The sequence below is a fragment of the Tenebrio molitor genome, chromosome X (genome assembly GCF_963966145.1).
Source record: "Tenebrio molitor chromosome X, icTenMoli1.1, whole genome shotgun sequence".
NCBI classification, from domain to species: domain Eukaryota; kingdom Metazoa; phylum Arthropoda; class Insecta; order Coleoptera; family Tenebrionidae; genus Tenebrio; species Tenebrio molitor.
In genome coordinates this window covers 2,397,383-2,409,667 of record NC_091055.1, presented here as the reverse complement: position 1 = coordinate 2,409,667, position 12,285 = coordinate 2,397,383, and the positions used below count along the sequence as shown (strand labels likewise).

The 12,285-nt window shown below is 37.9% G+C and overlaps 2 protein-coding genes across 7 annotated transcripts; one reads left to right on the top strand and one right to left on the bottom strand.

Annotated features, from left to right (window-relative positions):
• Nucleotides 1-43: 43 nt before the first annotated feature.
• Nucleotides 44-10,724, bottom strand: LOC138140318 (oxysterol-binding protein-related protein 2). 6 transcript variants are annotated; one of them, XM_069061266.1, is made up of 10 exons: nucleotides 10,477-10,724; nucleotides 2,555-2,596; nucleotides 2,284-2,501; nucleotides 2,210-2,230; nucleotides 1,788-2,025; nucleotides 1,541-1,738; nucleotides 1,270-1,492; nucleotides 1,091-1,222; nucleotides 824-1,041; nucleotides 44-775 (listed from the first exon to the last, which is right to left on the bottom strand). In XM_069061266.1, exons 2-10 carry the CDS (start codon nucleotides 2,578-2,580, stop codon nucleotides 673-675), a joined length of 1,377 nt encoding a protein of 458 aa, XP_068917367.1. In that variant the 5' UTR covers nucleotides 2,581-2,596; nucleotides 10,477-10,724; the 3' UTR covers nucleotides 44-672. The 6 variants fall into 6 exon arrangements, with proteins under 6 accessions (XP_068917367.1, XP_068917365.1, XP_068917363.1 ...); XM_069061264.1 differs by having other exon boundaries at nucleotides 2,555-2,706; nucleotides 10,477-10,723; XM_069061262.1 differs by lacking the exon at nucleotides 10,477-10,724 and adding an exon at nucleotides 2,926-6,524 and having other exon boundaries at nucleotides 2,555-2,706.
• On the top strand, nucleotides 7,327-12,223 carry egr (TNF superfamily member 12 eiger). The gene is made up of 5 exons (XM_069061268.1): nucleotides 7,327-7,727; nucleotides 9,833-10,170; nucleotides 10,276-10,402; nucleotides 10,776-11,105; nucleotides 11,153-12,223. The coding sequence occupies exons 1-5, from the start codon at nucleotides 7,476-7,478 to the stop codon at nucleotides 11,408-11,410; spliced, it is 1,305 nt and encodes a 434-aa protein (XP_068917369.1). The 5' UTR covers nucleotides 7,327-7,475; the 3' UTR covers nucleotides 11,411-12,223.
• Nucleotides 12,224-12,285: the final 62 nt, after the last annotated feature.

Here is a 12,285-nt window from a genome sequence, read left to right as displayed (position 1 = left end):
TTGAAAATTACGTTTTGATTTGTAAATTATTACCATCAATAAATATTTTGCTAAGCATTCACGTAATTTATTCAAAATAATAAAACATTAAATCAACTCAATCATATTTGGTTGCCTACCCACCAAAACATAACAATTTTTACTGAAAAATTTTTCCGACATATTTAAATAACTAAACATCAACTTTAAACACTAGTGAATTCCCGGTGCATCCAAATTACTCCACGAATTCGTCTATTTCTATATATATTTTTTTTAGTTTTTTATATCTCCAAATTTAAGGTTTGGCAACACTGCAAACTTTTTACACTATGGGGACACAAGGGATATTGACATTTACGTAAAATTTGCGTTGGTCTAGAAGTAACAATTTGGTATCTACTTATTGATATGATTCTATAATCAAATTCCTATGATCTAACAGTTTATCTAAAGCGCGAAGGTACTTGTCCTTGAGCACGTTCTCTACGAAAATCCATGAAGGCATAATTTATTTCGTTTTCTACTAAAATTCTATAAATCAGCCTAGCAGAATGTGGGTTAGTATACTGGTCGGTATTGCCATAAAAATGTCGTCTACATCTGGCCGGTTTGTAAGAAATTGATAGTCAGATTTGTAACACGGTATATTTCACATCAATTGGCTAACTTCTAACCGATCGGTTGTCGGATTTAAAATATGTCGGGATTATCGGTATATTCCCGTTTCCAATAGTTCCCATTGTACGACCAATCCTCTTGTTTGGTATGCGGATTAATACTGGGATTAAACCATCTGAAACGGAAGACCGATATGAAATAATAATTCACTGCATCGAAATACCTCGGATGCCACTCTGTCCCTTTCTTGCTCTTGCGATGCTTGTTCGCATCTCTCTGTTTCTCCTCCAATCTAGTTTTTTCAATAGCTGCCCCATCGATGTCTCCCTGTTCCAATTTTCGTATGTCAGGTCGCAGGCGCGAATCTGTCGGACACAAGTTCTTCTCCATTCCAGGTTCCACCTCATTCAAGGACATGGCGAATTCGGTGAATTGATAATACTGATCAAAATTCAATACATCTCCTGGGCAACCGTGTTTTTTTACTTACATCACTGCTTTGCATCGGTCGGGGCTTCACTTTCCAGATAGTCGTGGAATTGGGGATGTCAATAGAATAGGTGGACTCGCTTTTTGGAACTATGCCATCTGGAATGTCGGGAGGGGCACATTCGTCCATGCTCTGAAAACTTTAGTGAGCAAAAGTAATCGATCGCCTAACAAACTCACTTCTTGACTCGAACTGGACTTGAAAGGACTAACTTTCAAGCTATTTAATTTTTGCAAAACTTTTCGCGAAGTGTGGGAAGGAGAATCGCTCGGGCTCTTGCTTTTGTCACCGTCTCGCTTAAATTTGTGAGAGTTTTCTTTCAGGTATTCCTCGTAGGAAGCATAATCCGTGTATTTTATGAATTCCGTCCATTTTCCGTATACAAAGAAGAGCTTGTGCTTCCTGAAAAACACACACTCAGGCTTCGATTGTTTTCCTCGCTCCACTTACGACTTGTCCATTATGTGACCTTCAACTCTGTGAAGATCTTTCGAATTCCAACCTGCAGGTTTGAACGTGAGGTGGGCTTTGTATCCAGCGGAATGGTTGACAATCTCCATTGTCCCACATTGTTCCATCCAAAGCTTTCCGACAATGATGTTGTGAACACAGCACTGGACGTTGCTCCAAGTGTAGGCCTCATTGAGCCTAAAAGTGTCCAATGAACAAGTCCCAAACAGGAAATCAGACCCATTACTTGGGAAATTCAACCGTGACAGTTCCTTTGGGCTGAATCTCGACGCTTTTCCCCCAAAATTTCAATTTCGGGTGAACGGAACCGTGAAAGACCCAGTCTTTGCTTTCGGCGTGGAAAGCCGACACAGGTGGGTGATGGCTGACTTGTTCGCAGATGATTTTGAATTCTTCACGTTCCAATTCGTAAGTCTCTCCCAGGAGTGGATTAAAGGGTTTGCCCAGGCGTTCCCAGTTAGATGCTAACGCAAGGACCTAGTAGTCAAATTGTTGTTTCTAGCGCACTTGGGATTGAAAGTTTCTTCTAGCAGACAAAATAACCATAAAATCAAGAAAATCATCAACTTGATCTTGTAGCGACTTCGACTGTCAGAAGAATATCCCAATCCCGAGTGCGCTTGAAATAACAATTTCACAACTACTTACCTAGCGCACTCACGGCAAATCCTAAACATTATAGTATTTAATATTTTAAGAGAGTTGCTTTCTCGAGATCATACCGATAACGTATTGCATTCTGACGACAGGATCTTGTTGTTGCGATGCTAATCGCAGCAGATGAGAATACTCCATGTACTCCGCAATCCTTTGCAGAAAGCTTAAAGGTTCGTTGAATACCACGGGCATTGTTATTTTACTCAACTCCTTTCCAATACAATTTTTTAAAACTGACCAAATGTTGTAATCATTGTGGTACATCGGTACTGGCAGGACAAGTCTTCAACAAAAGGTTTTAATGGTACTCAAAATGTATGGTGACAGTGGGCGTACCTATACTCCTTCTTTTCTGTGTCCATCCTGCTCTAATCAACACTATCCCCCCAAAACAAATTAACAGTGAATCGCACATCCGATCAATTAAGGATAATCCAAAATATCAAATAAGCAGCATCATATCCTTTGATTGATCAACAAAAATAATCCTACAAAAATCATTTGATTGGAGCCAATACCTAAGAGATCTAATTACAGTTACCACAATATTTTACAGTATGGACCCAAATATGAAAATTTTAAATGACAGGTGAAGTTTAACCAAGCGAGGTCGATATGAAACAATGTTACATGTTAAAAACGAAGAGCAACAAGCGATATTGATTGAAGAAATCGAGTTCACTACTTTTCAAAAGAGTAACACCTACCTTGATAGAAATCAAATGTAAATTTACGATATATCTAGCATTTTTAGCTTGGGAAATGTAACAAATCGATTAGCACACCCTGCTTTCCCAGAAACCTACAACCTTCTCTGTTTGGCACCGATATTCCACCCCCAAATAAAAGTCTGAGGGCGCATGCACCAATTCATCTCATAAAATTAGACCCCAACAAGTGTTACATTATGTTAAATCTACACCTTGTTTACTCTGGAAGCACCACCTAAGACGAACAAGTGCCGAGGAAATAATGAAGATCGAAATTTATACTGATTCCCGTCGGGAAAATTGCAAAAACGCTGGATATGTAAATAAAGCGAGGAACAGGAAGCGTCTGATTAATGCAGGGACGCAACCGAGGGGTGATTTAATTGCAAGCTTTAACAAATTTATCGCTTGATACCTACTGGTTTATGTCTGGTCATCGAGAGTATAGATTTTCTGTGTTAAATAAAAATGGTGGATGCGCCGCCATTCCACCGACATCAAAAACATTTAATACCTACTCCAAATTCTTACAAACCTTTCGAAGCGTTCAATTCTATATTTACTCTCCACCCGTTTATATTTAACGAAGGGTATTTTTACTTATAAAGAACGTAAATCAATAAATTACGTCAAATTGTAAATACGGGTTCACACAATTTTCTACCGAAACTGTACTGCTGGAAAAAAGTAAGTTTTGTCGCCCTGAATACTGAATATATTAGAGAGGGTCTGTCTGAACGTGTTATTTCCAAGCGAATATACTCTCGGGGATAACATGTTCAGTAAGCAAAACACTAGAAAATAGATGATTAAAATGGTATTGACACGTAGGACACGTGAACGAAGATAGATGACTGAAAAAATATCCATTAAGGAAAGTCAAAAACAAGACAGCGAGGGGAAATCTCCACTGATACATCGAAAAACCTGTAAACATCATAAATCAATGCTCTTGTATAAATAATTAACTAAATTCGCGTCTTTCAAAAATATTGGTAATGCCATTACGGACCAGAATTATGCAATAGAAGTGAGGATGTTTACACTGTAATCAGGACGTATCAAATATGTTTTTTATGCAGTTTGTGAACGTTAATAGACTTTTGTTGGTTGCGAATAATGCGTAGTAGCACATGTTGTTTTTGTTTAGACCTTGGGAAATAACAAGAACATAGTTTTTGCAAGAATTGGCTCTCACTTGGCCACCATATGAAATTAAAAAAGTCATCAAATTATTTTATCTGTCATTAGTGAACTAATCCAGATGAATTTTTGAGGAGGAATCCGACGGGAAGCGAGCGCGAATTCCAATACTTCACGGTTCATTGTTACTGACTGTTTTTTGACAGACACGGAGACAAATGTCTACGCGGTAAAAAGTAGATTAGCACCCAAAACATTTGTTATATTATTCATACTCGAAGAATCAATAATTTCAACAACAATTTATAATAATTGCTCTGAAACGTCATTCAGATTGACAGCTGTAATTCTGTAAACAACATCATAGACGTAGGGATTACAAATAACGTGAAACAATTGAGATGGAGAGTTTGGTATTTTTCAGTGCGTTATGTTTTGGAAGTAGAACTTAAAAACGTGCAATCTATCAGTGTACTAAGTATATCAGACCATAGATACCGATTGCTGTCATTCGTAGTTCATTAAAATAATATCTCCGGTTTAACAGCCCTTCAGTTTGGAATATGACACAGCTACCATAGAAACAGTAAACAAAGGATGTTTTTCTTCGTCCTTTTTCCATCATTCTTGTCGAGTGTTTGCGGACCATCAAAATGCTAAAAATAGCGCCACACATAAAAACTGAAATCTCGAGTCCGTGCATTTTTATCTAATAATAAATTGCATTAATCTCCCCCTGAGCTCGTAAAAACGCCACCCAGATATGAATGGAAGATGAGACGTGTCGCACCCCCGAAAATCCCGAAGCGTACGCGAAAGGAAGCCCGATATGTCGAAGAGGGTGGTGTAAGATGGGGTTGAGCTCCCCACGAACAATTAATTGATTCAGGCAACCTGTTCGTTCTACGCCGAAAGTAATCGGGGTTGTTGTCTACGCCATGTGGAAACAGCTCTCGCCAAATCCACTCCGGTTGACATTCTGAAATGCGACATTTTTCGGTTGTCCTGAGCGGTCCAGGAAATTAATTAAAAGGGAGAGAGAGACACACGGAGAGTGGGTTTTGTTTAGAGCAATCGACAGATTACGAATGTATTTGGAGCTAATTGCGAATCTGAGACAAATAAACAAGTGGCCCTCCTGGTACAAAACAATTAGTTGCGTGCTGTTAGTGAGATTAGTGGAAGCCACGAAGTTCGGGTTTAACACTGTTTGGAGTGTCTAGTTTATGCGAGCGGCCTCGTATCTACATCCAATAATGATGTCTTTATTAGTGTATGTAAATCGGTGCCACTTGAAAATCTTAATTGAATTTGAAAGAGGATGTTCCAAAGGCGCCGTGTCATTTGTTAACTGTCTCTAATATCTGTGGTAACGGATGTCTTCGGCATGACGTGGAGTTACATAATTAATACATTATTTACAGGAGATATTCTGATTGCTTTTGCAGAGACAATCTGTGATAGTGCGGTACGTCGCCGTATAAATAGAACGTTACACGTTATCCTTAAAATATTTTACTGCAAACAATTCCACTTACCAACTTACTCGAATGCAAGCCATTCTGGCTAAAAATATTTTCAAACGAATTTTCTCAAAATAAATTCTATTAAGGAGCGATGGCTGGTCGACAGTAATTGACACTTCCTGATTCGTTCACTTTTTAACACATTGTCTACGCATTCGGACTTTACTCCGTTTGACTCAGCACATAAATAGACTTGTGGATATGACTCGACTTTCTTTCAAATCAATTTCTATTCAAATATCTGTCGGTTTCTCGCGCCGTGAAGGATAACACCTTTTCGCAAATAAATCTGAAATTCGATGAGAAAACCACTTGTGTGTATAAATTTTAAGTTGTAACACCACCATTTCATTCCGTGATAACACGAAGCCGACGCCTAATAGTCGTAAACTTGCTCTACTACGAGAATTAAATTTTTCTTTATGAGCAATATTACTCAGGATAGACCACACTGTTGTGAGCTCTACTTGTCAAAAAGCCACAAAATAACCGCAAACCTGGCAGTCTTGAGTTGTGAGATTTGAAAGGACTATTTTGAAAAATTGATAGAACCGGAAGAAACTGATCCAGAGTGAAACCGTAAAGGAGATTAAATTGTTTCGTTGATTTACACCTTTTTTGACTTATTGTCAAGTTATGTGGGGCTTTATGCTGTCGGTTTCGCTTGAATTTATGAGTGGTCGGAGCTCCGTCGTATATTACGTCCTTTTGGTTAATCCTTTATTGTAATAATTTATTATTGTTACGGCATGTCCAGCAGAGTGAAGCGGCTAATTTTGGTTATAAAATAGTAATTTATTATACGAGTTTTATAAGACATCATTTTGTCGCACGCGTGTTTTAGGGCACGAGGAGCGCAGCGACGAGTGCTATAAAGCAAACAAGTGCGCCAAAATGGCTTATAAAACGAGTAGAATACAATATTTTTTCTATTTCTAGGAAAATTATATTTGCCAAATATAAGGGCTGGTAAATAGATAAACAATTGTAAGTGCAAAATAGAAAAATAAAAGTACGCGTGTGAAAACGACAAACAAGACTGAAAAATAAATAGCGAGAAACAAATATTGATTCTTTCTTGTTTTATTGGCGATCGGTTGGTAACGAAAGCAAAAAGAAATAACCTGTGGGTCATTTTATGCCCACACACTTAACCGGAGAGCTAATGGGGGTTAACAATGTCCTCTAAACTGTCTATAAATAAGGACGGAAAAAATCGAGATAAATTATGCATAACTTGTTTAAATAATATATCAGATGGAAGTGATTTTGCGGTATGTCCCAATTACGTGCTCTTGATCTATTGCCCTTGATGTGGCCAACCCAGAGATGGAGTCTCTGTGTCGCAGTGTCCTAGACCATGTGAATTTTCTAGCGCCACCGGCAACACATCGATAGCGTTATTTTTCGTTATGTAACTCACAACAAGGGTCATTTGTTATGGAGTTATCTGAGAAATGCAATACGTAGCTCCAATGTCAAGTTCGGCGATAACATTGAAATTTAACGGGACGACGCGTCCAAAATTCAGGAAAAGTTGGCAAAAAAATTGCGCTATTAAAATCATAATTTTAGCGTAATCGAAATGCGGTTGCGTTTTATTTTTAGCTTTGAAACGTTGCCCGAATTTGTACCCCCGAGTTCGTTGAACCGGGGTCCTCCTCAAGACGAACCCTCGAGTAGGGATTTCTGTTGTGTACACATTGACCGGGTGATTACCGGACGATAACAAACGAAATCAATGCGACTTAAGTCCTTGAGTATAGTAGACTAAGCTGCATCGGCGCTCGAGTAAACAGCGGCACAGTTGAAACCTGGCAGTGTTGATGTTTTAGTGTTAAAGCGCGGTACAGTGAGACTTGACTTGACTTAAGTGAGATGAAGGGGCAGGACTGCAAACTTCCGATCAAGGAGGATCAAAACTTTTCCAAAAAGGAGAAAATTACCTCCAAATTGGATGCTTTCAAAGTGCCTCTCGTCCTCATAAACGCGGCGTTTCTCCTGCTGACAATCATCTTATTGATAACAGTGTTTTTGCCGGCCAACAGAATCACAGAGTTGAGACAAGAAATTGACAATCTCAAGTCTGCAGTGGAGATTCTCCAGAAAAAAATCGACAGCCAGGATGATGTAAGTTTGTGGTTTTATAATTGTATTTACGATTCGAATGTGCCAATTTAACCACCGAACCTAGTTTGTCAATAAATAATTCAAAGATTACGAAATTTATGGAAATCGTAGACTTGGAGAATTTCGTATCTTCTGCTGGCTGAATAATTGATAAACAAACAATATACACCATTCAGCATCATCATAATGACTTACAAAGATCCGTTTCATCTCAAATGCTGATTAAAAACAAATTATCTGCGAGAATTATAAGTACTGAAAATATTTTGTCCTCGCATTCCTGACGCATTAACAATTACAAAGGAAGAATCATCCAAATTAAATTTCCAGACATTCCGGGAATATTAAAAATTGTGATTAAGATAAGCCCCTCCGGATTTTATCCATCGGAAGTTTGCGGCCTGCATTTCGCACAATCGACAAAATGACAAGACAAACAAAAATTGTAATAAGAATCAAAGTTTATTTTTATTTATTACGCAAACCGACCATTTCCTTACTAGATTTATTTTGGTGACTGAGATTTACAACGAGAACACACATTTCCTGAGTAATTGCAAAACAAATAATTTTGATAAAAAATAATCCCCAATAACAAAGTTATCTCGTGTAAAATTTGTGAAACCCAGTTCATGTTTGCCAACAATAGTTAAATAAATAAGCCTCTCTATTCATGCAAATGCATTTAGAGATAATCACTCGTTCAGAACGCTGTTGTTCCAAATTCCTGTTTCCATCGCAGACAAATTTTGCAAAATGTGACGAGCTTTTCCTGAACATGTTGACCGATTTCATGTACAGGGTGTTTGGGGAATAAGGTAACAAACTTCCCTGTGTAAAAAAATAGACAAAATAAAACTTTTATTCACATTTTTCAGTATGTGTTATAATTTCTAGTAATCATTTTTTCGATTTGAAGAACTACTGTGTGAAACTGGAAACAGAGTTTAGTTCAGCATAATAAAAAAGCAAATTAAAAAAAAATGTCACTAAGAAAAGTTGTTCATTTAACCTAGCTGTGCATCTCAGAAAAGTTTGTTACCTTTAACACCAAACACCCTGTATATCTAAAATTTATCAGCTACTTTTTTGCGACACTGAAAAGTGAGTCTGTTTTGAATTTTAAATAAAGAAAATAAATGTTCGCGTGAACGTGAATTGTTTTAAATGTTTTTAAATAGACTAACGCTTTAAATCTGCGAATGATCAAGAAATAACATTGATTTGACCCATTACTGGGAGCCACCGATTGTTTAGATTATATCTAAAAATATTTCTTCTGTTTTTCGCACAATCTGCGTTGTATGTTACTAATTACGAATCCATTTTCCGTTTATATGATTGCTGGTTAAAGTTAATTAAATTTTTTATGTTCGCATCTGTATTGGCAATTTGTTTACTTTAAATATTTAATTTCTCTTCAGATTGCTCTTTTCGGCTACAAACATAACCAGAATTCTTTGTTGCTTTGTAATCAGTTTATTCGAGCAAACGAGGTTTTAATGAATTTTTTCAAAGGGAATGTCAGAAGCAGTTGATTGTTTCCATTGCGGTCAAAGGAAATAATAAGTTAAACGTCAGGTAAAATTTGTGATTGTCTGATTTTAATCCCGGCCAGATTTGCTTTGTGCAATTCCATTAATGTTTCATAGAATTTGAGGTTGACTGCCTTTGTCGACATAGCAACATTCGGCCTGGAAATCAGAGATAGGACAAGGAAGGTTGCAAGGTCCGGTTTAATGTAGATATTAAATTGTCCTGCGGCATTGTTAGAGATCTTTCGGATTTAATCACGTAATGGGCGCCACTTTCAGCAAAAATTAATAAGATTATTTTTAGAGAGGTTACATACACAACCTTCGTGGTGTTGGAGCTGTTGAACAACATGCGTATCGATTCTCAGATCGAAAAATAACAAGCCTTGTATGGAAGGAGGCCGCCAAAATGCCTGTAACCCACATCTATTTATTTTTAAGATGCTTTATTGCTCTCTAAGTACTAACCTATTACAACGGGAATGAATTCAAGTGTCAACGCCTCTATCGTGTCATCTTTAATTACACCCGAATTAATCTCAATTTGTTACAATCAATAAAAATTTCCAGAAAAACAACGAGAAAAGTCTCACGGATTTGCTGAAAGCGGCAACACTTGCACCAAGCGATTTAGACGAATATTACGATTACGACGACCCCGTTGATTATTCAGAATATGAATATGACGATTACGAAAAGTCTTTACTGAACCAATTGACTGGGGAAGAATTTACAAAAGACGCCAAAAAAGCTACAGTTCCTCCCAGAGTTAAAAGGAACATAGTAGGATACACACAAGATGGAATCGCCATCATTTCCGAGTCAGATGTCGAAATGAGACATCGAAGGAAAATGAAGAATCACTCTCATCATCACCATCATCACCCCAGCACACCGTCGCCTCCAAGGTAAAATATTCCGCACAGCATCCAAAAATATTCTTCAATTTACAAATTCGTAAAAATAGACTTGTGATGCAGATTGCTATGTTTATAACGATTTAATATTTCCAGTTCGTATTCACATCCGCACATGACAATCCAAGAAGAAGTGGACCAAACAACGGAAACACCAACATCGACGAATTCAAGAAGGCACTCGAAAGTTTTTTACAAATCTGGAAAGTTCCACAATTCGGGGGTACGTTTTTCAATATGTTCAAGAAATATGCTACTGCTTGTTTGGTTTGTAAAAGAAAAATTGTCTCACAATACCTGATTGATGCTACTGAAACACTCCTGATCACCACGAAACTTTAAAGGTGAAAATGTGCATCAATCAAAGTTTGGACTTTAACGTGTTGCATTTATCAAAAACTTGACTTGACACCTGGATTTCGCTTGCTCAACAATAGATTTCCCGTCGAAGTTATCTCCTATGTCCGCTACCTTATCAGGAATATTTGATTTACTTAATACAAGTGTATCTAGCATGATTCACTGGAAATTTTCCGATGAAACCAAAACATCGGCTTGTCTATATCGATGGAAAAATGTTTGGCAACATGTTTTAGGACAATCCAGATGCCGAATTCGTCGTCGTGGGTGGCGAAGGTGGTCGTCGGAGACACAGACAAAGACGTTTGGAGTTCGACGACAGATTTATCAAGACCGGGAGAATGCGTCCTCTGCCGACAGCCCACTTCCACGGAAGCACCTCCAACTACACCCTAGGCACGCACGACAATTTCTTCGGGAACGGCCACCTCAAGCACACCCAGAAGACCTACATAGACTGGTCTCAAAGCAGCTGGTTCAGAGATCTTGCCATGGACCGACACTTCTCTCTTTCAAACGGCGCCCTGACCATGAAGGAATCCGGACTGTACTTCATCTACGCCCAAGTACGCCCCAGTACTGTCACCAATTTGTAGTAATATTTTTGTTGCAGATTTATTACTACGACGAGCACGACATTAATGGATTTCTGGTGTACAAGAACAACAACGACATTTTGTTGCAGTGCACTACCATGACCCATTCCGTTCAAAATGTCACGAAGGGCAACACCTGCTTCACAGCAGCTGCCGAGTATCTCAACGAAAATGATCAGATTCATCTGGAAGATTTATCGCAGGGCCGCGGCTCCATATTCGAGCCGGGGAAATCCTTCTTCGGGGTTATCAAACTGGGAGATGTCAAAATCTAGAGATGGGACGAATACAGCTTTTCTCGAATTCGAATATTAGTCAGATCGACTGTCCGAATACCCCGAAATTAAACAAATTAATTAACAACGTGGAATATAAAAACATGTTTCGTCACGTTATTTTTCCTTGATTAATTCCCACGTATCTACATCTAACGTGCGACTTCAGCCAATCAGAGCGCTCGGTTTCATCCAATCAAAAATGTTTATCGCGGTAAAAACGTCCTGCTACTCTGTCATCTGTCAAAAGTGATAAATGTCCCAATTCTCACCTAAACATTTTTGCTTTAAACAATTTTACGAGTTGAATTTGGGCATTTTTATTCTGGTTAGGCCCGAGAGCTTTAGCTCGAGGGTTCAACCTTTGAATAAATAATATTTTTTCAAAATTTCGATTCGTTTTTCACTTTTGTCTTGATCTTTTTTTTTATTTTGTGTTATTCGTGACGCGATATCCGAAATATTCGAGTTTCTTCGATTGATATTATATTTTGAGTACTCGCCCATTTCTGTTAATATCAAATGAATTGTTAATGCCAAAGCTTTACTTCCATAGTCGTAGGCGTACGTATTGTTCAAAACTGTGGTCAATTTATTGTATTATGAGTTCTCCAGTCGTGATGGCGTCGGGAAAATTTTTGACCAAAGTGATTCACTCTTCAGTACAATATTAAGAAGTAGTAATTTTTACTGTATGTTGCCTCTGTTCGGTAATCCATCGATTGCTTGCCATATTTTCAAGTGACGTATTAAACCTGTATATATTTTATTGTCTAATGTATGTTATTTTGGAATAAAAATTATTTGAAGTTAGCGGAGTCGTTTTCGATTTAAAATTGCTAGACACAATACAAAAAAACACCCCGAAGGGAGAT